This window comes from Gasterosteus aculeatus, chromosome 1, assembly GCF_964276395.1.
Source record: "Gasterosteus aculeatus chromosome 1, fGasAcu3.hap1.1, whole genome shotgun sequence".
NCBI lineage: Eukaryota > Metazoa > Chordata > Actinopteri > Perciformes > Gasterosteidae > Gasterosteus > Gasterosteus aculeatus.
In genome coordinates this window covers 19,509,337-19,532,588 of record NC_135688.1, presented here as the reverse complement: position 1 = coordinate 19,532,588, position 23,252 = coordinate 19,509,337, and the positions used below count along the sequence as shown (strand labels likewise).

Sequence of the window (23,252 nt, the reverse complement as noted above, 5' to 3'; positions counted from 1 at the left end):
TTAACTTCTTTTTCTGTACAAGTCCTGTATAGAACATAGATTAAGAATATCAGTGTTTCAACAAAATCACAAGTGTGTGTGTGTGTGTGTGTGTGTGCGAGTGTGAGAGATCCGGCAGGATACCTCTGTGCCATTTAGCTTCTTTACACCTGTGGAAGAAAATTTGGATATTGACAGGTTTTGGGCTAAAAAGCTGATATCCAAGTCCGTCATAATACTTGACAGTAGACGTTGTCTTTCCAACCAGCGGGTTAGGGTTAGATGGGCGTTTCTTTTGGGCATCTCTACTATTAAAGCTGTTTAAACCTGTTTCATCAGAGGCTTTAAGGAAAGGATCCTTTTGAAATATGGCATAATCCAATAGTGTCATATTCTGAATTATACTTGACTATAAATGTGCATTTAAACATTGACAGCAAAGCAGTTCTTAAAAGTTGCCTGATAAGTAAATTTAGCCAAGCTTTATTTTGCCAATTAAGGACAAAGGGCGGGATAGAACCTGGACGCGTCCTTTAATCTGCCTGCTCCCAGTTTATCCTCTTAAGTGTGTGTGTGTGTGTGTGTGTGTGTGTGTGTGTGTGTGTGTGTGTGTGTGTGTGTGTGTGTGTGTGTGTGTGTGTGTGTGTGTGTGTGTGTGTGTGTGTGTGTGTGTGTGTGTGTGTGTGTGTGTGTGTGTGTGTGTGTGTGTGTGGGGAGAGACTGACTGACTGACACCCTCCTGGTTCTTAACTCTTGCCACAAGGAGAAGGCTTGACTCATGACAGAGCTGGAATCCTTTGCTAAATGGCGGCGTCACCATGTTATCGCGGTAGAAATGCGTGGGAATAACCGGCGTGAGGACGGGATGGCGTAGCTTCGGTGAGGATAGTTTGCCATGTTACCTGCTGGCTGTGCCAGCACCTGTCTAAGGATGCTCCCTGGATGATGGTATGGTATCTCTGCTGTCACTCGGGGAGAGTCGCACCTCTAGGTGGGTATCACGCCATGGAGACCACATAGTGTAGATACCTCGCGGCTGGTGTGGATGGTCTCTACGGGAACAGACATTGTTGGAGGGCTTTGTTTGTCTTTGTTTGTTCGCCCGTTTGATTACAATTGATAGAAAAGGGCACTTTGTTTGATTTAGTTCTGTGATTGCTTTCAATCGAAAAGTAGAGCTAAAACAAGCGGGCATCAAACACCGTGTCACGCACACGCTCCACTCACCAGTTCCACCAGTACAGTTAAGATAGTGAAACTGCCAAGCTCTATTCCTGCCACCATTCAAAGATTTGAAATCCAGCAGAGACTTCCAGCGCTCCACTGACATTCGCAGACGCAGCGAGCGACCCTGAGACGGGTGGAAGATGTGCGCGAGGCAATCCATAGTCCTGGTAATGACTTTTAGAGACGTTAGCAGAGCTGTCATGAGGAATACGCATGATGAACACATGTTTATTTTCTTCTTCATTGTTTATGGACTAAATGAGCTGATATCCACTGCTCCATTCATCGTTTTAGGCCTCAGTGTGCTTGTTTTATGATCTTTGCAGGAGACTTGATTTTCCCTGTTTTTGTTGAGTAAGCAGCAGTTTCCAATCAAGCTTTGAGACAGAAAGGTAGTAGGTAGGAGGCTTAACTTCTCATGTTATTTCCTCCATGTCATTTCCATGTAGTCAGACTTGAACAATGGCAGTACCACTGCCGCGAGGTTCACCGAACCTGGTTAGAGAGGACTGCCCCTCTCAGACGGTCCATGGTGTCAGTGTGCTGCTTCACCAGCAGCCGACCACCCCGATCCCGTCTGTCCGGAACTGTGACCGGCAGCTGCTGGAAAGCAAGCTTTGTGGAAATGGTCAACTAGCCTGCCGAGAATCATTGGCTCCACTTCTGCCAGGAACTGACTGGGGTTCGATTCCTGTCTCGTTGACTTGGACACCTGTCATGTTTTGGCTCCGTGCCAAAAGCTAGCTGACAACCTGCCGAATCCTATTACCGTAAGCTGTGGATTAGCATGTTGGAAGGGGGAAGCGGGGTCATTGACCCCGGCAGAGCCTCATATGCTATATTGGGCTGATCGGTATCAAATATACTTGCACCCATTGGCTGTTCCATAACCCCAGCTGGGGCTGGCTGTGGCCTCGTGACCACTATCATGTCCAATCTACTGGTCAGCGCGCCACAGCTCGTAAGTGCTCTCATTGAGATGCAGCTTGGTTTGTAACCTTGTGCGTCAGGTAACTTGTTGTTGGTCAATTGACTGAATGACTAATTGTCTAATCCTCTTAAGGCCCACTTCAACCAGGCATGTGTGTAAAGGTCCATTTGAAGTTTGGACTTTTATGGTGTAGTGCTTTGCTGTGGAAACCAACTTAGTTGGACTTCTTTACTTTTATTCTGATCTTAAATGTGAGAAATTTCAAGTAATGATTTTTGCTTTCACAAGTCTAAACTAAACTAGAACCCCTTTAATTAACATTACCATACTTATACGTGTTTCTCCATTGAGTAACAGAGCCTTGTTTACCAGGTTTCTCTGCAGACCTCAACCTGTTGCTCTTTAGGATGTTGTATTATAGCACAAGGGGAATAAAGAAAACCGACTCATTCACAAACACTGAATGCAAATAGTTGGTGATAAGTAACTTAATGAATTCCTTTGACACCGTGTCTCATACGTGGACGGTATTTTCTTGTTCTGTCCTCGGTGTCGTGCCGCATTAACTCTTACTCTTATATTCCATAATGTTTACAGGGCATTTGCTTGTGCTTCTTAACTCAACCTGCCTTTTACGTCGTGATCCTCATCATATACTGTATGCTTACTTGTAAAACATCTCGAGCTGTTCTATAGATGCGTTGCACAATGAAATTGTACATACTTTTGCTATCTTCTTCTTACTGTTAGCCACATTCACATGAAGTATAAAAGAAAAGCTATCCACATCTTTTTGTAAGTAATGATTCACAGTTTTATTTCCGACTTTTAATTTTTTTTTTACAGAACTACAAAACAGATCTAATTCCTCTGAGTAGTTTTGCACAGATCTTATTTTGACTTTGCCTTCTTCTGTTTGTGATCTTAAAGTGGAAGAGTCCGACATCATAGACTTGGAGAAGCGCTACTGGCTCCTCAAAGCCCAGTCCAGAACCGGACGCTTTGACTTGGAAACCTTCGTCCCTCTGGTCTCTCCTCCCATCCATGCCTCACTGAGCGAAGGTAAGACAATAGGAACCTGTACTTTGTATTCCAGTCTGAGTATCAAGGGGATACAGATATAATGCCAACCCCTCTTCCAACACCTGCTCAGCATAGGAATGATCTGATGTGGCTCTTGTTTTCCAGGCTTGTTTCACGCCTTCGATGAGAATCGGGACAATCACATCGACTTCAAAGAGATCTCCTGTGGACTCTCTGCGTGCTGCAGGGGGCCCGTGGCTGAAAGGCAGAAATGTAAGCGATAACAGATATTTTATTTGATTGCACAAGAAAACAGGGCAGCAGAAACACAACAACAGCAGAAAAGAGCATCATTTCTAGGGGAGATTTTGTATACCTCAGAAATTATAAATAATAATAAAATAAAGACAAATCCTACAAAGCCTTTTCTTGTTATCTGGAATTTTCATTTAAAGATGCAACACATTACATCACATGTCATTTAGCTGATGCTTTTATCCAAAGCGACGTACAATAAGTGCATTCAACCACAGGGTACAAACTCAGGAGAACAAGAAACAAGAAAGGGCAATTTCATCAAATAAGCCAATTTACAATTTGCTATAGATAAGTGGCATTATTAGTAAAATTTTAGTGCTACAATTTGTTAGTCTTTTAGTGGAGGTTGAGTCTGAAGAGGTGTGTCTTTAGTTTGCGGTGAAAGATGTGAAGGCTCTCTGTGGTCCTGGTGTCTTCAGAGAGCTCGTTCCACCAGTGTTTTGCTCTCAGTGAGGGAGGAATTTGTGTTGATTTGTGCAGGAGCTCATTGTTGTCATTTCCTGCCAAGAATCTAAACAGGAAGTATCGTTCTTTACAACCGTATTTGTTTCTTACCACTACACTGCTCTCGTTGCCCAACAGTTTGCTTCAAAGTGTTTGATGTGGACCGGGATGGGGTGCTGTCTCGAGATGAACTCCATGAAATGGTGGTGGCTTTGCTGGAAGTGTGGAAGGACAATCGCACGGACACACTCCCTGTAAGTTTACACCAGGAACTCCAGGATGCGGGAGCTCAATGATGACATCACACCCTCTCTTTACAGCATCAAATAACTAGAAGCAAACCTGTCAGAAATGATGATATTAAAAAAAGCTAAAGATAACAAAAAACAACTTTGAGACAAACATTTTCAGGTCTTGGATTTTTCCCTATAATATAGATAGTTGGTGTTTATACCCTATTCTGCACCACCATGCAGTAAGCAATATTTTTTGGCTTCACTTTGAGGGGCAGTCAAGTTTTCTATTGTTCTATAATTTTGTATTACATTTAATTTTTAAATTCGTGGCAGTATATTTGAGGTTAATGATGGCAGATGAATGTAAACATGTAAAAACAGGAATTCAAAATATTGGTATGGCATAAACGGTAAAGATGCACAACAGGACATTTCCTTTTGCGCATGTACCGCTTTGTGGTCTTTGTCTAAATGTCATCCCGTATACAGCTGTGACGGGCAATAAAACCATATGTCTAATCACATATGGCGTTCCCGGCGTGGAAAACGGACCGATATTGATGATCAGCCCAGAATCCTTTGAATGACTCACCTTCCTTTGTCACAGCCAGGATTGTGATCTCATACACAGCAGTAGCTCAGGAGAAGTTGCTTGGGGCTTTCATGCTCATCCTTTGTTCCCCTGCAGGAGCTGCACAGCAGCGTGTCAGACATCGTAGAAGGCATCCTGAAGATGCACGATACAACCAAGGTGAGACGCCACAGAATCAGCATGGATTGTCTTTTTTGCTTTCTCCCCTTTAATGTAATGTGATTTGAAACACTAAACTCCGGCTTCACGTTGTCGTAGTTCCACATACTTGCACCGGAAGCCTTGCAGTACACCCACAGCAACCTTCCTCTCATCTTGCCTTCGATTCTCACCGACCATAACCACAGCAGATGAACTTCTTCTGTTCGATTTAGGTCTCTCAGTGTATGTTTGAAAAATGCTGACCTGTATTTTCTTTTCTCCTCACCAGCTGGGTCACCTGACCCTGGAAGACTACCAGATCTGGAGTGTGAAGAGTGCATTGGCCAATGAGTTCCTCAACCTGCTGTTCCAGGTCAGAACCAGCGCCTAGTGTACAGTACTTACAACCCCCACTTGGCGTGTAGTATTTGTTGATGGTGTATTTTCACCGTCTTTGTGTATTTCTCTCTGTCCAGGTCTGCCACATAGTCTTGGGGCTCCGGCCCGGTAGTCCTGAGGAGGAGGGGCAAATCATCAGGTACATACCTGTCCTCTCCATCTGTCATGTGATTATAACAGCATTGCATAATATGCTGCTGGGGTCTAATGAGTGCGTTGTGTGTCTGTGTGTAGAGGTTGGCTGGAGAGGGAGAGCAGACACGGGCTCCAGCAAAGTCAGAACTGGTTTCCCATCTCCATGCTGTGGTGGCAGCAATGGAAGGACTACGTAAAATATGTAAGTCCAGTTTAAGCAGGAGGGGTTTGTAGATCTGGATGTGCACTGACATTAACGCTACGCTGCTACTTATCTTTGTGAGCTGTGTTGCACTTACAGAGAAAACGTGGGACCATTTCCTGTGGATGTCCAAACATTGTTGATAGTAAATGTAATCTATGTTTGCTGTATTGACAGAGAATGTTCTTCTGCTTGCGGCGTGGCCGGCGCGTACCGGCATGCATTGTGTGCGAGTTTCTGACAACGAGGCTCGTCCATATCCTCGTTGCACTCAATACAGGCACAGCCTCAGGGTCACTTGGCTGCATTCCATCAGCCGGTTTAATATCCATGTCAGTCCAAATGTATCCTCGTCCGCAACGTCTATTTTGAGATTCCATTCACGCTCTTGGAAACCGATAGTTTGCAATACAAGCAAAGAGCTGAGCAGCTTCTGTCTTTGAGCGGCACCTGGAGCACGCAGAACACAACCCTTCATGCCTCTGGCTACCTGGTCATGTCCTATCGGCCACATTCACCATCAATACTGACTGGACATCCAAATGGAAAGTGTTTTGATTTTGCTATTGAATAATGTCACAGCCAGTGTCTCCCAATACAAAGTGTATTGTTGTTAAGATTGCTTGTGGACTGGTTTTGGACTTGCTCAAGCAATTACAAAACAAGTCAAGGTGTTTATCTCCGGTGTAGAACATCAGACACATTTTGATTTTGAAGAGCTGAAGATTTGTTCATCTGATATTCAAGCTGAGTTGCACACAGTGTTCATGTTAACCCATTTTGCTGGCACGGACTAATGTGTAATGACATTGTTTTAAGGCCACAAAGAAGCACTTAAAGGTTTAACGTATGACATGTTGATGAAGAGTTTTTGCAGCTGGAAAAACAGTCAATCCATCGGAATTACTGAAAACATCTCTGATGTGGCCAACAATTTTATAGTCTGCAACTGGACTTTATTTTTCTAATAATGAACATTAAAATACACGTCATAAAGAGCCAAAGGAAGTGCAGGTGAGCCTCTCAGGCTCTACGGTGGAAACATGATGCTCAACACAAACCGGATTCGTTACTGTGGTCTTCAAAATGTACCAGCTGATTGACTTTATTTCCTACACAAAGGCCCACATGCTTTTATATATACAGTATATACATTTTTACTAAATGGACCAGTCCAAATCATTGCACACAAGTGACTCGTGTGCAATGATTTGCGTGACGGTTCACTTTTCCAAATGTGTTCCTCACTAGTCTACTCACAGCTTTCAGTGCCACAGGGTTGGATAATACGAATACATCTTCTTATGAAACCAGTTTTTCCCCATGACATCACACTGTCCACACTTTAATCACAGATATCACTTTGAACAATGACAGGGAAGTCCCTGCTGTTGTCTCCCTGTCCAGGAGCACAAAGGCATCGTGGTGGAACAGCCGTCCATCCTGAGCTCGTTGAGAACTCCAATGTCCACAGCCACTATAGAGCCCGCCCCACCAGACCGACTGGGAGGACTGGGAACCTTCAGCTCGGTCAGCCCCACTGAGGAGAGGTCGCCTGATGCCGTTTCCAGCGCCTCAGAGGCCACAGAGACCGGTCAGTCAGCACATGTCACATACTGGTTAATAGCACATATAATCATAAGAAACACAACATTTGACTCATTAGAGTGCAGATAAAAACGACATGCAAGTTCCTGACAAACAACACTTACGCTCACATTCACACACCTACGGGCATTTTAAAGTCCCCAATCAACCTGATCCCCAGAGCATGTCTTTGGACTGTGGGAGGAAGCCGGAGAACCCGGAGAGAAGCCACTCAGGAAAACAGACTCCACACAGAAAGGCCGCTGGGCGAAGTCAAACCCAGGAGCTTCTCTCTGAGGCGACCGTGCTAACCACCACACCACCGTGCCGCCCTGTTTTTATTCTTGCATATTCTAATGCAATATTTACTTCTTGATGTGAATCAGTGAAACACTCAACATTTATACTGGCTTTGTTACGATGACCGAATTCTTGGAAATGTAAAAACAACTTCTATAGCTACAAAGCATCCCAACTTCACATCGATTGGATTTGAATGCTCTCTGTTGTGTCTCTGTGTAATTTCTGTTTGTTCCCCCTCTTGTCCCTTCTGTCCCAGCAGCCTTGAGCCCTCAGGTAGCTTCCTCTGCTACCGACGGCTGTTTCGCCCGTCAGCACAATGTATCGGACAACAACAATCAGTGTTTCTCTGGAGCCAACGGCCACCTCCCCTCCCAGCTGGCCGCCCAGCGGCCCGGAGCCATCGACAACCAGCCGCTGGTCAACACCGACCCCATGAAGGCAAGGACGTGTTTGTGTGTGTGTGCGAGAGACTGCTGCTCAGTTTATTTTGTTGATCATCGCTACCGAGTCAGTGTGTAGTCGTTGTGTGAAAGATTAGCGGATCAATCCCCGGCAAGTCAGACTATGAACCCTGAAGTTCCTAACAGGCGCTCGACATCCGTGCAATCCTCATTCTTATGGTGTAGGGGTCAAATTTCATTGATGTGACAATTAGAATAAAGTATTCATGAGATTGCTCACTCCCTGCGAGAAAGGAAATGTAATTCTCGAGATGTGGCTGAATTCTGAGAAATATGCATGTTCGGAAAGCAGTCTTGCTATAAATGTACTGTCAGATGTAGAGCTTTTAGGTAAGAGTGGTTGTTCCCAGTGGTTAGCTTACTATTAGGGGTGTAACGATTCATTTTAACAACGATTCAAATCGAATCGCGATTCATGGTTCCCGATTCGAAAAATCAGAAAACTGTGAGAGGACAACTTTCTTTCTATGGTTGGATGCAAAAAACGATTCCTAATTATTAGCCACTACTCCTCATCTGGCAAAGGCTCTCAGGGACCAGATGGTGCTTCCTTTTTCTTTTGTCTTATCTGCACATCATGCTGTACTAGTAGCAGGCTGCCACTCTGTGCATAGCATTAGGGTGCCGTCTATGTCTATTATCTGTAATCTGAGTAGGCAGAATAGGGCCTTTTGTGCATGTATTCTAAATGCTGATGTCTGTGCTGTTCCCCTGCAGGCCCCCACGCTAACCATGGAGGGGGGCAGGCTGAAGCGCTCCTTGCAGCTGGTGCCTGGCAGAGACTTTGAGACCGTGCCAGAGCCCGTGTGGAGGGCCCTCTACCATTGGTACGGTGCCAACCTCAGCCTGCCACGGCCGGTGAGTGGATGCAGTCTGTTAAAAAACGTCCTCCCAACAGCTGATCGACCAAACTATCGCTGGTTACAGGGCAACCGGGCCAGAAGCACAAGTGGGCCGATCAAAGAAAGGTTTAACAGCAGCCCTCAGTTTATCTAAACAGGTTTACTCCATAAGATGCCCTGTGCACAGAATAACCGACATTACAGTTACGGTCATTACAATTACGTTACAGTACTCACATTCCAAATAATAGACAAAAAATTGACATACCATGTAAACATCTATGATGAAATGGATCTAGGTGGAGCAGCTTCGACAGACTTGCTGGCCTTATTTTGTAGAGAGTCATGCCAATAAAGCCCAAACTGTGCAATGAACTCTGCTATATGTGAGTTGATGTGAGCACTCAACAAATGAAGCGGCCTTAAAGACAAACTTTGTTCACAGGTTTCCAGACTGATTGTTGCATGAAGAGTAGAAAACTTCCGATTTCGCCCCTGCAGGTTATCCTGGAGAGCAAAACAGGCCAAGCAGAGCTGGAGCTCTTCCCACGCTACCTTCTCTTCCTCCGCCAGCAGCCGGCCACACGCTCCCCCCAGTCCAACATCTGGGTCAATATGGGTATGACCAGCCTGCGAATGTTCCCACCGTATTTACCCCCACCAAGAGGTAACGTAAGCCTGCAGCAAGACCAGAACAAGCCGTCGACAAATGCTTCCCTGAGCTACCTCGCATCCCTCCCTTTTAATCCTCCTAAAGTGGATCGATCCAGCCCTGGCAGGTTTCTGGTGTGGGCAGTGGAATGAACCAATGGATGATCGAGGGGACAAACTGCTGGTCACTCTAATGGTTGCATAATTCAAACCATTCAATCTTCACAAACCTTGCCATTCAAGTCTCATACAGTTGCTTGCATAAGTATTCACCCACTTTGGAATTCAATTTGACTTAAATAGACTTTTCCCATTTGATTGGGCCAACATGCAGAGTACTTTGAAGGAGCAAAGTACCTTTTATTGTGACAAGAATAAGTTGACATCTGTTGGATGCATAAGTATTCACCCCCCTCAGTCAATACTTGGTAGAAACCTTTTTCACTGCAATTACAGCTAATAGTTTTTGAGGGTATGACTCAGCTTTGCACATTTCAGAGGTGATAAATGTTCCACATTCATCCAAGCTGAAGCTCACTCAGATTGGATGGAGACAGTCTGTAAAAAGCAATTTTCAAATCTTGCAATAGGTTCTCAATTGGATTGAGGTCTGGGCTTTGACTAGGCCCTTTTAAAACGTGAACATGCTTTGATATAAACCCTTCCATTGTAGCTCTGTATGCTTGAGGTCATTTACCTGCTGGAAGATGAACCTCCGCCTCAGTCTCAAGTCTTTTGCAGACTGCATCATATTTTACCAAGGGTTGCCCTGAATCTGGCTCCATCCATCTTTCCCTCAGTTCTGAGTAGTTTCCCTTATAACTGCTTCATACTTAGCTACTACTTTATCTTGAGCTGTTTGATGAGCACTTTGGTCTTCACGATGCTCGTGGTTCAGTAAGGTTCTTCATACTGAGATTATATTGCAGATGGAGCCTATCTACTAATTATGTGACTTCTGCAGAGAAAGTGGTTGTAGCAGATCTTCGTTAGGTGTTTTACAGTAAAGGACGTGAATACATATGCACTCAACACAGATTTTTATTTGTAAATAATTTTGAAATCCATGTAAGCTCTCCTCTGACTTCCAGATGAACTATTTTGCGTTGGTCCATTACATAAAATCCAAATTACATTTTAATCTGTGGTTATACCATGACAAAAAGGAGAAAAGTCCTAGGGGGTGAATACTTAGTCTGGGACAAAATCATGATATCAGGCGTGTCTCCACTCCTTTTGTTCTTTGAACACTTGAAAATCACCAAAATGAAAGTCTAGGTCCAAGTGTTTCCGTAGTTCAAACATCTCCAGCAGAGGGAAAAGTCTTCTCTCTTGCTGACTTAATATTTTTGAACCAGGACCTGAAGCAGCTCGTAAAGGTTGCTCTTTGTTTGTTGAGGTTTCCGAGTCGATGACTCTTAAATGTACCACATCAAGACAGCTTTTGGTAGCTCCCGCCCCTCAAACGCAGACTGGCCAATCGTAGCACAGCATCGGCCAGCTCTGCCTATATAGAGGGCAACTCACTCGCACAATAACTGAAACTGGATTTCAATCTGAATTAATTCCTTGCATGATAGCTAAATTAATATGAAGATGTCTCGCTGTGGAGAGAAAGCAGTTGATGAAGCGTAGCTGTACGGATTTGCTCCCGAGTGATCGGGCAGCAGCACTCAGCATGAGAGTGCTGGTCTGAATCAGGCCGGCGTATCAGGTTTCAGACCCCATTGGAGCTTTGGATACCACCATGACTTGTCATTGCAGGGCATTAACACTCAGCCCTGTGGCTAAATATCTCCAATTGATCTACTCGTTCATCGTATTCTGCAAAATGTCCTCCTGACAGCCGGAGTGGAGCACTCAAACAAGTGTAGCACGGTAGACTTGAATAGCAAAGCTGTGGAGAAGGGAAATGACCAAATTTAAAAATCTGATTAAATCAGATGACATCATTAATCATTTTAAAGCCAGTAACAGAAAGCTTTTAAATTTGTAGGTTTTTATTGTAATAACCACAACTGATTGGTGTGTATGTGATTCTTTTTTTTTTAATCCAATCTGAGTCTTCTTAATCCACTAAATTGATTGACCAATGAAGTCTGTACTGATTGACAAAAAAGCCTCTTGCTGCTTCCTTACAACTAATCCTCAGGCACAGAATGCTGTTGTTGTTGATCTTGTGTGGAGCCAATATGAGTTCTAAAGCATGTTTACACCACAGCTGAAGTCGAATGGACAAAGCCCCTCATTTGTGCTGGGTGTTTGGGTCACTTTGTGAGTGTCCATGTCTTACCTGTTAGCAGGTAGCGTGCCGTCCCCCAACGCTCCCCTGAAGAGGGCCTTGGCTTACACAGGCTGCTTCAGCCGCATGGCCACCATCAAGGACATCCACCTCTACCTTTCCCAGAGGCTGCGCATCAAGGAGGAGGACATGAGGCTCTGGCTCTACAACAGTGAGGTGGGTCACCACGCTCGCATGGCTTTTCAGGAAATGCTAGATTGTGGTCAGCTAGTTTGTGACACAATGGCAAGTGATATATGAACAAGTGTTATATTTGGTAGGGGAAACACTGAATAGAATAAAAGCGTGGATGATACTCCTCGCATTTAGCTTCTTAGTGGCTTAGTCACTTATCTGAGGTGCTTCTAATGATGCACTGGTGCCAGTATCAATGGTCTGGTTAATCTGGAACTTGATCTTGCAGAATTACCTCGCGCTCCTAGACGATGAAGATCACACTCTGGAAAGCCTGAAGATCTATGATGAGCAGCAGCTCGTAATTGAAGGTCTGGACAAGCAGGATAAACGAAAACCTCTCTTCAGGCTTCCAATGCGATTGCAGTAATATTAAGTTATTCTGAATATTGGCAGATGTCAGTGTGAGTGACCTGATTTATTCTCTTCCCCCACAGTTAGGAACAAAGACATGAGCTGGCCCGAGGAAATGTCTTTCATAGCCAACAGTAGTAAGATGGACAGACACAAAGGTGAGCTGCAATAGAGCGACTCTTTTCTTTTATTGTGCATTTGTAAACGGACTGAATGGTTGTTTGAGTCGGCTCGTATTGGTGCATATTAACTGGGCTCAATTAGAAATAGTTGATTTTAGGCCTACGTACATACAGTATAGAATCATATTCGCTAAATCTTCTAGAATGAACATACAAGTGAATTTTACATTTACATGTTATGCATTAATTTATAAATATATAATATATAAAAAGAACCAGTAAGTGTTTTTCCTTCAGTGAAGTATTTCACACACTGTTTGCAATCCCAGTTCCCACAGAGAAAGGAGCCACTGGCCTCAGTAACCTTGGCAACACCTGCTTCATGAACTCCAGCATCCAGTGTGTGAGCAACACCAAGCCTCTCACAGAATACTTCAGCTCAGGGAGACACCTCTATGAGCTCAACAGGTGCCATTTAAGTCATTCACATGGCTATTTATCTTGCCACCCTTTGCCCAAACTCATTACAACTTTATCATGGCCATTGGTGCATTTACAGAACAAACCCCATCGGGATGCGCGGCCACATGGCCAAATGTTATGGTGACCTGGTGATGGAGCTATGGAGCGGGACACAGAAGAACATTGCTCCACTCAAACTCAGGGTAAGCAGCCCCATCGCTTCCACATGAGAAGACTTTTTTTTTTTGTCAGGTATAGCCATCTTGTAGTCATGACCTTTGTGCTGTGTACATTTGTTTAAGTGCTGCAGGAGCACCTTTACCAAGTGTCTTTAAAATCATTTTACGGGTTTCATGAAACTAAAGTTCATGATGTCATTCCTTCCTCTCCAGTGGACAATAGCAAAGTATGCCCCACGCTTTAATGGGTTCCAGCAGCAGGACTCCCAGGAGCTGCTGGCCTTCCTGCTGGATGGTCTCCATGAAGACCTCAACAGAGTGCACGAGAAGCCCTACGTGGAGCTGAAGGACAGCGACGGGCGGCCCGACGGGGAGGTGGCCTCTGAGGTCAGAGGTCACGCTGCTCATCAAATATTATTCTCTACGAATGAAATGAACTCTGGGTGTTAAGCTGTGTTGATATCTGAAATGAGATATCTCGGGAAGAGAGCCTTCTTCTTTGATTTAACTGCCACACAGTCGGAAATCATTTTCATCACCTTATCCTCATCACCTTGTCTTCCCTGTCCACTCCGAAATGTATATCCAATATATCCAATATTTGATGATAATAAATGGCCATGTGTATTTCACTTCAACAAAACAGCAAGCAATGTCTGAAATGCTCAAAGTTTCTAAGACAAATAAATCCATGCTAGTCAGCCAGCAGTCGATGCTCTCCTATAATTTTCCAATGTTGCTGTATCAATGTTCTACTGGTGTTCCGTATGTGTTCTGAGAGATAGATCTGCTGAGTTGTTGGTGCTCCTCCACCCTACAGGCATGGGAGAACCACCTCCGCAGGAACCGCTCCATCGTGGTGGACCTGTTCCACGGTCAGCTCAAGTCCCAGGTGAAGTGTAAGACCTGCGGGCACATCAGCGCTCGCTTCGACCCCTTCAACTTCCTGTCCCTGCCCCTTCCCATGGACAGCTCCATGCATCTGGAGATCACTGGTGAGGCAGCGTTTGGAAAGATGCTGATGATGTGCTCCTTTTGAAACAACCTGAATCATATGTGATGTTGGTGCGTTTATAGTCATCAAACTGGACGGCTCCACACCTGTACGCTACGGCCTTCGCTTGAATATGGATGAAAAGTACACAGGCCTGAAGAAGCAGCTGAGTGAACTGTGCGGTCTGAAGCCTGAGCAGATCCTCCTGGCTGAGGTCCACACCGCCAACATCAAGGTACTGACACGGTTCTACGGATCCACATGTCGCCACAAGGTGGGAGGCAACAGGATTCGCAGTCTGATGTCCCAAATCGTTGTGTTTAGAACTTTCCTCAGGACAACCACAAGGTCCGTCAGTCCGTTAATGGCTTCCTGTGTGCGTTTGAGATCCCCGTGCCGGGTTCGCCAACCTCACTGAGCTCCCCCACTCCGTCAGGTGAGACTGTCCCCTCACACCGGGCCCTTTTAGACTCCCGTCAGCCGTGGATCCGTATGAATCCACAGCGCTCCATTTTCTTCTCTTCATCAGACATACCCCCAATCGCCAACGGCTCTGCTGCTAAAGAGAACCTGGGCAGTGAGCTCGCCCTCATCCCCAACGGGGGGCCCAGCACCCTGGTGCCCCGTAGCCCAGAGACGCCCATCGCCAATGGGGTCGCCAACGGGCACATCACACCGATGCAGGAGAGCCCCTTCACTGGATACATCATCGCCATGCACAGAAAGATGGTGAGAGCGCCATGTTTAAAAGCAGACTGGGTGTTTTGTACGATGCAACAAATACGCCCTGTTTTTACAGGCAAATGATTTACGATTCAAAGTCATTATTGACTCTGCTAACTGCAGTTGCTCTATAGGTGTAAGTCAAAACCAGAGCCTGTGCTGGAGCTATAACCATAAAGCCGTCCCTTTTTTAGATGCGTACGGAGCTGTACTTCCTGTCGTCTCAGAAGAACCGGCCCAGTCTGTTCGGCATGCCGCTCATAGTTCCCTGCACTGTCCACACCAGTAAGAAGGACTTGTACGACGCCGTATGGATCCAAGTCTCCCGACTGGCCAGCCCGCTGCCGCCACAGGAAGCCAGCAACCACGCCCAGGACTGGTAGGCCGACTGTCTGCTCCCGTCGCCATACAGAGTTTCTTTGCACTGAAATTCCCGTGTGGAAATTGTCAGTTATACCAGTGAAGTGTAGATGATTAAGAGCAGATCGGCACAATAGATCCGGATCTTATCGCCAACCGCTATTTAAAGCCTGATCCATTTCCTCTGCTTTGTGCAGTATAATTGGCTCCAGGCTCAACCAACCGAGCCCCACTGAGTCTGTTAAAGTGTTTTCTTGCACGTGGCGCTGTGAGCCAGTTGACTGTCCATTGTTCAACAACAGAGAATTAAAACAAACTCAATCTCAGCTGAACATTATTTTCTCTTCCACTAACCTGCAGCGATGACAGCATGGGCTACCAGTACCCCTTCACTTTACGGGTTGTGGGCAAGGATGGAAACTCCTGTGCCTGGTGCCCCTGGTACAGGTAAGAGTACTTCAGTAATGTGTCTAGTTTTGAATGTTTCCTATTATTATCTTAACGTCCTCCTACTTTTCCTCATATAGGCTGGTACAGGTGTGCCACATTGGAGTCAGCTGACTTGTTAAAATGCCTTTGCATGTACTGCAGCTGTACCTGTGTGTGTCCGTGTGTTTCCAGGTTCTGTCGCGGCTGTACAATAGAGTGTTCAGAGGACAGGGCCTCTGTAGGAAATGCTTACATAGCTGTGGACTGGGACCCCACCGCCCTGCATCTCCGCTACCAGACCTCCCAGGAGAGGGTAAAATGCACACTCCATTCAATTTCATTTAATTTTATCTGTGATTCTAACTGTCCCGGCAGTATAGTCCGTATTTGTCACCAGGACTTTTATTTTATTACCTCACTGCTGTAGTAAAGGCATAAAATAAGCTCTTGGAAAATCTTTGACCTTGACGAGGAGATAATCTTGAATGAGTGAGCCTTTTACTTTCCAGCCAGATATGAATTCATCCCAGTGATAGTGACGTATTGTATTATTCTTTTAAATAAGAGCTAAGTATGAAAGGCTACCCCCCTAAACATAAAGGACCATGATGCTTGGTGTGACCACCAAGCTGCTGAATGATCAGATCAGTTACACAGGGTCTTATAATACGTCTGTGAACACCCTCAAGTTACTTTACAAGTAACTTTACAACCTATAAGTATTGTGGTCCATGTGTATGTGGGAAAACAGTTATATAACAGTATACATGGACAGATTATTGGCACTGTCCACTAGTTAGGAACACTACAAATGGTTAGATGCCAAAAGTATTACAAATGATTAGGTGGTTTGTGCCCTGAATGTTTAATCCAGGAATCTATTCGCTTTACCCAAAAGACCGTTAGCAGAAGAAGTGTGAGTTCATCCTCACCCCTCTCAGGATCACCCTTGTGCGCTCCTTGCAGATTGTGGAGGAGCACTGCAGTGTGGAGCAGTCCCGCCGGGCCCAGGCGGAGCCCATCAGCTTGGACAGCTGTCTGAAGGCCTTCACCAGCGAGGAAGAGCTGGGTGAAGACGAGCTCTACTACTGCTCCAAGTGCAAGACGCACCGGCTGGCCACCAAGAAGCTGGACCTGTGGAGGCTGCCGCCCATGCTGGTCAGTGGCACGCTTCTAAGTCTGTGTCGGCTCTTGGCTCCGGCCTCACAGGGATGGATTCTAAATGTGCCTTTCACTGGTATTTACATAGTTTAAAAACAACGCAGTACGTGTGATGTGCTTTCACTTCTTCAGATTGTCCACCTGAAGCGCTTCCAGTTCGTAAATGGCCGGTGGATCAAATCCCAGAAGATTGTCAAGTTCCAGAGGGAGAATTTCGACCCGAGCGCCTTCCTGGCTCCCAGAGACCTGGAGCAGCGCTGCCTCCACTCCTGCAGCGAGAGCGAAGACCTGCTGAGGGTCGGAGAAGGCAACCTGTCTTCCATCTCTGCCCCCGCGGGCTTCTGCAACCTTCCCAAAGGTACCGCACGTTGATTCAAGCCCGCTATTTAGCTTTTGCTAGCAGCTCATACACTGAGACTACACAAAGTTTCAATGAGATATTTGCATTTTTTTTTTAAGAAATCAAGCATAAGGGAGCAAAGCAGCTGACCCCATGGCAGAGGGAATGTCTTCAACACATGTCTTTCCCAACAGTGTCCCCTGCGTCCACAAGGAAGTCCTCTCCGTCTCTAAGCCGGACCAGCAGCCCCTCCGGAAGCCCCAAGTCCGGTAACGGAGGCCGTAGGCCAGCCCGGCTCCGTCTGCCCCAGCTGGGCAGCAGACAGCGTCTCTCTAATAGCAAGGAGAACCTGGAGGCAGCTGCCGATGCTGAGGCTGAGCCGAGTGACGACACGGAGGGCAGGGAGGCTCCTGGATCAGGGGGGGCGTCGGCGTCGGAGGCGTTGTGCGGCAGCGAGGCGTCCAGCAGCCACTGCGACGTGGTCCTGGTGAACGGTGACAGCAATGGGCTGAACTCCGACGGCAGCACAGAGAGCAGCATGGAGCCCGACCACCCGCCGCTCCAGCACCGAGACAGCGTGTGCCTGGACGCCATCTACAACCTCTATGCAATATCAGTACGTATCACACGTCAGCATCACTGAGAAGCTTCTTTCTGCTTTGAAATCAAGTCTAAAATAGGTCTCTGCTTTCTGTCCACAGTGCCATTCGGGAATCATGGGAGGAGGCCACTATGTGACGTATGCCAAAAACCCCAATGGGAAATGGTACTGTTATAATGACAGCAGCTGTAAGGTAAGGCATTAGGACAGTCTTTATTATGTTGGAAAAACAAAAACATACTTTCCAACGACATCATTCTGTCTGGAGTCCCACAGTGGTGAATCTGCCTCCATTATTATCCTCGCTCTTAAACATTAGAGCACATCTATGATGGAGCGATAGCCGTCGGGTAGCGCTCAACATGGTGATGGCGGAAGCTAGCGGTGCTCGCTCACACGCACCGAGGACGCATTCTCCCTCAAATTGAACGTTGTGGTGGAAACAGCAGTCCCAAACCCCCGCGTGAGGGTAGTGCATCCAAGCGTTGGTGGTGGGAGCACAGGACGTGCCACAGAAATGAGCCAGTGGCTTGGTGATAATGGGCAGGAGCGAGCAGAAAAGTGAAAATAGTTGTTTAATGCTAAATGAATGCTCTGAATATGTGAACCTTTAAATATATAAGGTGTGTCAATAAAAGCTCAGTTGTATTATAGGGGTTTTATTTCTAGACCGAATAAAGGCTGGAAACGGATGTGAGTAATGCTTGACCTTACAGCCTTCTAGTGGAGGATGCATGCCACTACATATCTTAAATCTGCCTTCTCCGATTGTCTTAGCTGGTGTTGAACACATAACCGGTTCATTGATGGCCACCTTGAGAGGATCAATCACACCTACGCCCCCGTTTAAACCCTTTGTTCCCACAGGAAGTGCGCCCCGAGGAGATTGACGCTGACTCGGCCTACATCCTCTTCTACGAGCAGCAGGGAGTGGACTACTCCCAATTCTTGCCAAAGACAGACGGCAAGAAGATGGCTGATACCAGTAGCATGGATGAAGACTTTGAGTCCGACTACAAGAAGTACTGTGTCCTCCAGTGATCGCAGCTCGCCTCCCCGTCAGCCAGCGCTGCTCCTCGCAGGGAGCAGCAGAGGCTCAGGCCTCTGTGAAGGATCCAGATGGACTTCCAGTGACTCGAGTCCCGGCCCTTAGAGATACGACGCAGCCCTTTCTACACTTGATCGCAAACACATTGTACTGCAAAGGTTTGCCAATAAAACAATGAAGCCCCGCCCCCATTCCCCTCTTCTCCCATCGAGAACGACCCTCGCCATAACAAAGAAGGACCTTTTATCCTTGCATACTAAGGCATCACTGGATGTATGCCGGTATGGCCGAGTCATGGAGTGTTTGCTTTGTGCGTTTAACGCTTGTAATGTCGGAATGAAAAGAGTCAACACTTGATCTGAGCCTGGATGTTTGACCCGGAGAAGGAGAGCAGCGAGGCCTCACAATGTCTCGGTGTAAAGGTCAAAGCCAACGATTTGCTACAGGTTGGGTTTGAAATGCCAAACAGCCTGTGCTGATGTCATATTCGATGCCACCGATCAACATGAGGTTCAGGTTAGGAGTCTGGTATATTGGGTACCAAGGAAACATAAGTCACACGCTACCTCATCGCTTCCTGCAGTCTGTCAGCCCTAAAAGTCTGTGACAGTATTATTGATAACTCAAAACAAATATCTCCCCCCTGCTTGGACACACTTATGGGTCCTGATGGAAATTATAGTAGGCGATTTTGTCAAAACTGTGTTTCATTCCAGAGCTGCCAAATATCAGTGGTGTGTGTGCAATGTTGACTCGTGTGTATCCATAACTTCTTCAAACCACCATCATCATCTCGAGTGTCAGTCCGGGTTTTTTGAGGACACGTGCCATGATTTCAAAAGAGATTTCCTTTAAGATCAATATTTAGTATACGTTTAATACTTCCCTCAGGGGGGATTCTGCAAATGTGTTTGGTTGTAAGACGTTTATTTTATTGTTAATTTTTTTTTTTGAGGCCAATTCAGGTTAGCGTTGGAAATGAATCACAAAGCTTTGCCAGAGGCATCAGGCTTGTTTTCACACTGTAGCAACATAAACTCTGACTGCTAACTCTTAAGATACAAACTCATCTGTGATACCAATGTTCAAATGCTCCCTTAAAAGTAGGGATATCGAGGATAACTTCATTGCACCCACAAAATGATTTTACCTTCTACTATTTAAAGCGTAACTTAAGAGTCCTGCGCTCATGGAGCAACGCACTCCCAGAACCGTGTCGCAGCCACGAAAGCCAGTTTAAAAAACGGATCAAAATTGATGTGGCAGAACGTGAGCAATGGTCTTCTCTATTCCACATATTCATTTTTCTTGTCGATTCTTATAATAGTAGCGGTTAAACCGCTTCAGAGGTCTAGTAAGCTCACCTCTTTTTAATTCCACCCCCCCCACCTCTAATGGGTCAAATACAAAGGTGCACTCTACCCTACGTGTGTCCCAGAGTACAATAATGAGTCCCTTATATCATTTGCTGCTAATTGGAGAGGGAATGAAGACGTTTTTAACAAATACACTTTCTAACAAATTCAAGTTAATTGCTCGCCTTATTTTCTAGATGGCAAGCATTCCTTTCAAAATAATGGAGTGTAAAGTGTCTGCTATTAGATTGCCAAAGCATCAATATGTGTTTAATATTTCATCTATATTGGGGTTGTTTTCAGGAAATTCCTCTCGATGTCAAACGCTAAAAACTCTCTTGGTAAATTTCACACCTTTTACAATATGAGGTTACCAAAACATGTGCCCATAAAGCCAGTGCTGTGAGAGGGTTTCCCTTTACTGTTCGTTCTTCAGAAAGAACCCGTAGTCAGGTCTGTAAGAACTAAACTGTCACATGTAGAATATGGTTTGTTGTCGGTGTTGGTTCCTCAGTGCGATGGTTTGGCTGTTTGGTGTGACCTGTCAGTGGGACATGCTGTGCCTGTAGTCCGTTGGCTGAGCTCTGTGTAGCAGCACGTGTGGAGGTCCTCCTCCGAGGGCTCCGGCTGACCACTGTGAAGAGGCACAGGAGGGGAACCTCTGTGCTCACCTCTTTTTAGCTGCTGTATTTATGAGATGATGCCTTTTATGGGTGTATTCAGAGAGGTATCGGTCACTGAATGGAACTTTATTTTTGCTTTGCAGAGTATGAAAAGTGTTTGGATGAGTGCTATTTATGTTTGCTCAGCTGTTTTTCCCCCGCCCTCCTGCCTTTGAACCGAGCTGTCGACCGCGTCTGGTGTTTTTCAGCGTTTAAAACATCACAACGTGGCTCAACGGTACCATTTTCCTAAGGCTGGGTCTCTTGAGGAGCCGGTTTGTAATGTTTGCTTCATTTGAGATTTGAAATAGTTGCCATCTTCTTTTGTCGCTGTGAGTATTGCCCAAGACCACTACTTGGGATGCTGAGCTTACCCCCACACCTACGTAGCAGTCAAAGTTTTGGACTTTCAATTGAATGAGAAAATGTGTCCAACCATTTGACTGGTACTGTACGGCTTCGACTGTGTAAGCAGAAACACGACTTCCAGTTGCGATCGGCACATTTGGGTCCAAACAGATCCTGGGCCCGCGTAAAATAATATATTGAGACCCCCCCCCCCCTCTCTCTCTCACTCACACACACACACACACACACACCAGAAGAGTAGGTGGGAATATTGGCAGGAAGTGCAATTTACTACTGAGCAGTCTGTCTGTGTCTGTAGCCTCATTTTATTTAAGTTCATTTCTGTTGGATCTGAACCAGACGTGTTAATTTAAAGAACTTTTTTGTAAGATGTTTGTTGAAAGAAAGTGTCGTTGCACTGACATGAAAACATGTACATAAGACAAATGTGTTTTTGTAAATAAGCCAATGAAAACTGTATTTCAGTATGAACTGTACAAAATAATGTACTTGTAGTTGTATATGGAGTGATGCTGTTGATCTGTAACAAAGTACCCAAGCAACAAATTAAATTCTGCAGAGGAAACGACAACACCAAACTCTGTCTGACTGTCTGTCTGTGTTGTGATCAATGCAGTTAGAGCTTTTAATGGAAGTTGGTCCATTGAGTAGCTCCAACAGGATGAATTGTTTAAATGCAAATTGGTCTCGTTCAATCAGACGTTTTATGAAGTCCAAACGGAGGACCACGTTAGTTCAGACTTGCATCAGCTGCTTCCTTCATGCTTCATGATGTTCCTTCTTGGCTACCAGCTGACTGCTAACATGCTGTCGTATGCCGTCAGGTGTTCAGCTTGGTCATTGGCACAAAGTCAGAACACCTTTCAATAGAGGACATTATTATGCTTACTCGCTAAACAATATTTCTTACAAAAAAGATTTTTGGGAATAAACGCTCATTTCAAAACAAATCTCACGTACTCTCTTGGGTGCTTTCACGTCCCCCGAGGGGTACACCTAAACCCATTTGAGGACCACTGCTCTAATATTCAGTAGTATGCTCGTCCTTGACTAAATCCTGAATTGAATATCTTTCATTAACGTTTTAAATTTACCTCTTGGCATGTATGTTAAACTGAAAGCACCTGCACATAATCAGTTTTCTTGGGGGTTAAATCATATTCACGCACGTGTACAGTGCAGCCATTATAACTTTGTACTTGTCATTATTCCTCTGCTTAAAAAACAAATTTAGCTATTCCTTCATCTCACATTTCTCGTCATGTGCTAAAGGTTTGTAAACGTGGATTTAAGATCTAATGTGGTTGGAAATCGGTTCCCCCAGCACAATCCTTCACTGCCACCCTTTTCTAAGTGGTCCATGAACTGAATGCGTCTTTAACTAAAGTTTTTCTTCATGACCAAACACCTGACTCCTGTCAGCCCCATGGTGCTTCGCTCCCTTTCTGTATTGTGGTTAGAGGAGGATGTTGCTGCTGATGACAGAGGTAACCACAATGAGGGCGTTTGCAAAGTAGAAGTAGAAAGAAAGTCAACCCTGCAGAAATCTCTCATGTTAGCAAACCTTTATGATCCTTACTTAACAAAATGTATAATGAGAGAAAAATCAGTTGTTATTCAATATATTACTGTCAACCGCAGTAAATAAAGAGGGTAAAATGCTGCTAGACTTGATGGGACTCCAGGAGAAAGATTCACTGTGCACATTTAACAGAAACAGGGACAATCTGTTTTAAAGTCTGACAATATAGATTTTTTTTACTGAATCCAAGATTTCATCTTCTATTGGCGTATTTTTAGTGAAACTGTTTTTTTTTTAGATTATGGTTCTGAATACAATACAATGGGGTTTAAAAATGTCTAGTAAATAAACATTTAAGCTTTTTCTAAATTCAAAAACTTTACATTTTTTACATTGATTCAGGGTTTAAGGCCTAAAATGGGACACTCATGTGCCGCGTTTTCCAGTTTTGATCGATCTGAAACCTTTCAATCCCTTTTTACCTAATCAGAAACCATCTATTGCTTTTATTTAAGCGGCGTTTAGGATTAGTTTGAAAGAGCGGATATGATCACCGTTTCTAGTTCTTGCTCAACATCATGTACAATGTGCCCGTGTCGGCAGCTCAAAGCGCCTGCTGCTTCT

General features: G+C 45.2%; 1 protein-coding gene across 21 annotated transcripts in view; it reads left to right on the top strand.

Moving 5' to 3' along the window:
- usp32 (ubiquitin specific peptidase 32) overlaps nucleotides 1–21,684 on the top strand; it is a 41,290-nt gene extending 19,606 nt beyond the window's left edge. For 2 of the 21 annotated variants that reach the window (XM_040194054.2, XM_078098537.1), the window contains exons 6-34: nucleotides 3,068–3,199; nucleotides 3,326–3,433; nucleotides 4,061–4,176; nucleotides 4,847–4,909; nucleotides 5,181–5,264; nucleotides 5,368–5,429; nucleotides 5,525–5,627; nucleotides 7,005–7,221; nucleotides 7,777–7,955; nucleotides 8,696–8,836; nucleotides 9,322–9,439; nucleotides 11,772–11,929; nucleotides 12,177–12,258; nucleotides 12,385–12,459; nucleotides 12,753–12,891; nucleotides 12,983–13,088; nucleotides 13,278–13,451; nucleotides 13,885–14,059; nucleotides 14,142–14,293; nucleotides 14,383–14,494; nucleotides 14,588–14,787; nucleotides 14,976–15,160; nucleotides 15,502–15,588; nucleotides 15,763–15,883; nucleotides 16,537–16,728; nucleotides 16,864–17,089; nucleotides 17,266–17,687; nucleotides 17,773–17,865; nucleotides 18,540–21,684. In XM_040194054.2, the coding sequence (XP_040049988.2) occupies nucleotides 3,068–3,199; nucleotides 3,326–3,433; nucleotides 4,061–4,176; nucleotides 4,847–4,909; nucleotides 5,181–5,264; nucleotides 5,368–5,429; nucleotides 5,525–5,627; nucleotides 7,005–7,221; nucleotides 7,777–7,955; nucleotides 8,696–8,836; nucleotides 9,322–9,439; nucleotides 11,772–11,929; nucleotides 12,177–12,258; nucleotides 12,385–12,459; nucleotides 12,753–12,891; nucleotides 12,983–13,088; nucleotides 13,278–13,451; nucleotides 13,885–14,059; nucleotides 14,142–14,293; nucleotides 14,383–14,494; nucleotides 14,588–14,787; nucleotides 14,976–15,160; nucleotides 15,502–15,588; nucleotides 15,763–15,883; nucleotides 16,537–16,728; nucleotides 16,864–17,089; nucleotides 17,266–17,687; nucleotides 17,773–17,865; nucleotides 18,540–18,713 (4,196 nt within the window). In that variant the 3' untranslated portion in view covers nucleotides 18,714–21,684. Of the gene's footprint in view, nucleotides 1–818; nucleotides 971–3,067; nucleotides 3,200–3,325; nucleotides 3,434–4,060; nucleotides 4,177–4,846; nucleotides 4,910–5,180; nucleotides 5,265–5,367; nucleotides 5,430–5,524; nucleotides 5,628–7,004; nucleotides 7,222–7,773; nucleotides 7,956–8,695; nucleotides 8,837–9,321; nucleotides 9,488–11,771; nucleotides 11,930–12,176; nucleotides 12,259–12,384; nucleotides 12,460–12,752; nucleotides 12,892–12,982; nucleotides 13,089–13,277; nucleotides 13,452–13,884; nucleotides 14,060–14,141; nucleotides 14,294–14,382; nucleotides 14,495–14,587; nucleotides 14,788–14,975; nucleotides 15,161–15,501; nucleotides 15,589–15,762; nucleotides 15,884–16,536; nucleotides 16,729–16,863; nucleotides 17,090–17,265; nucleotides 17,688–17,772; nucleotides 17,866–18,539 lie in introns of those variants that run through there. The other 19 variants (XM_078098531.1, XM_078098538.1, XM_040193968.2 and 16 more) reach the window with 15 other exon arrangements.
- The last annotated feature ends 1,568 nt before the right edge of the window (nucleotides 21,685–23,252 follow it).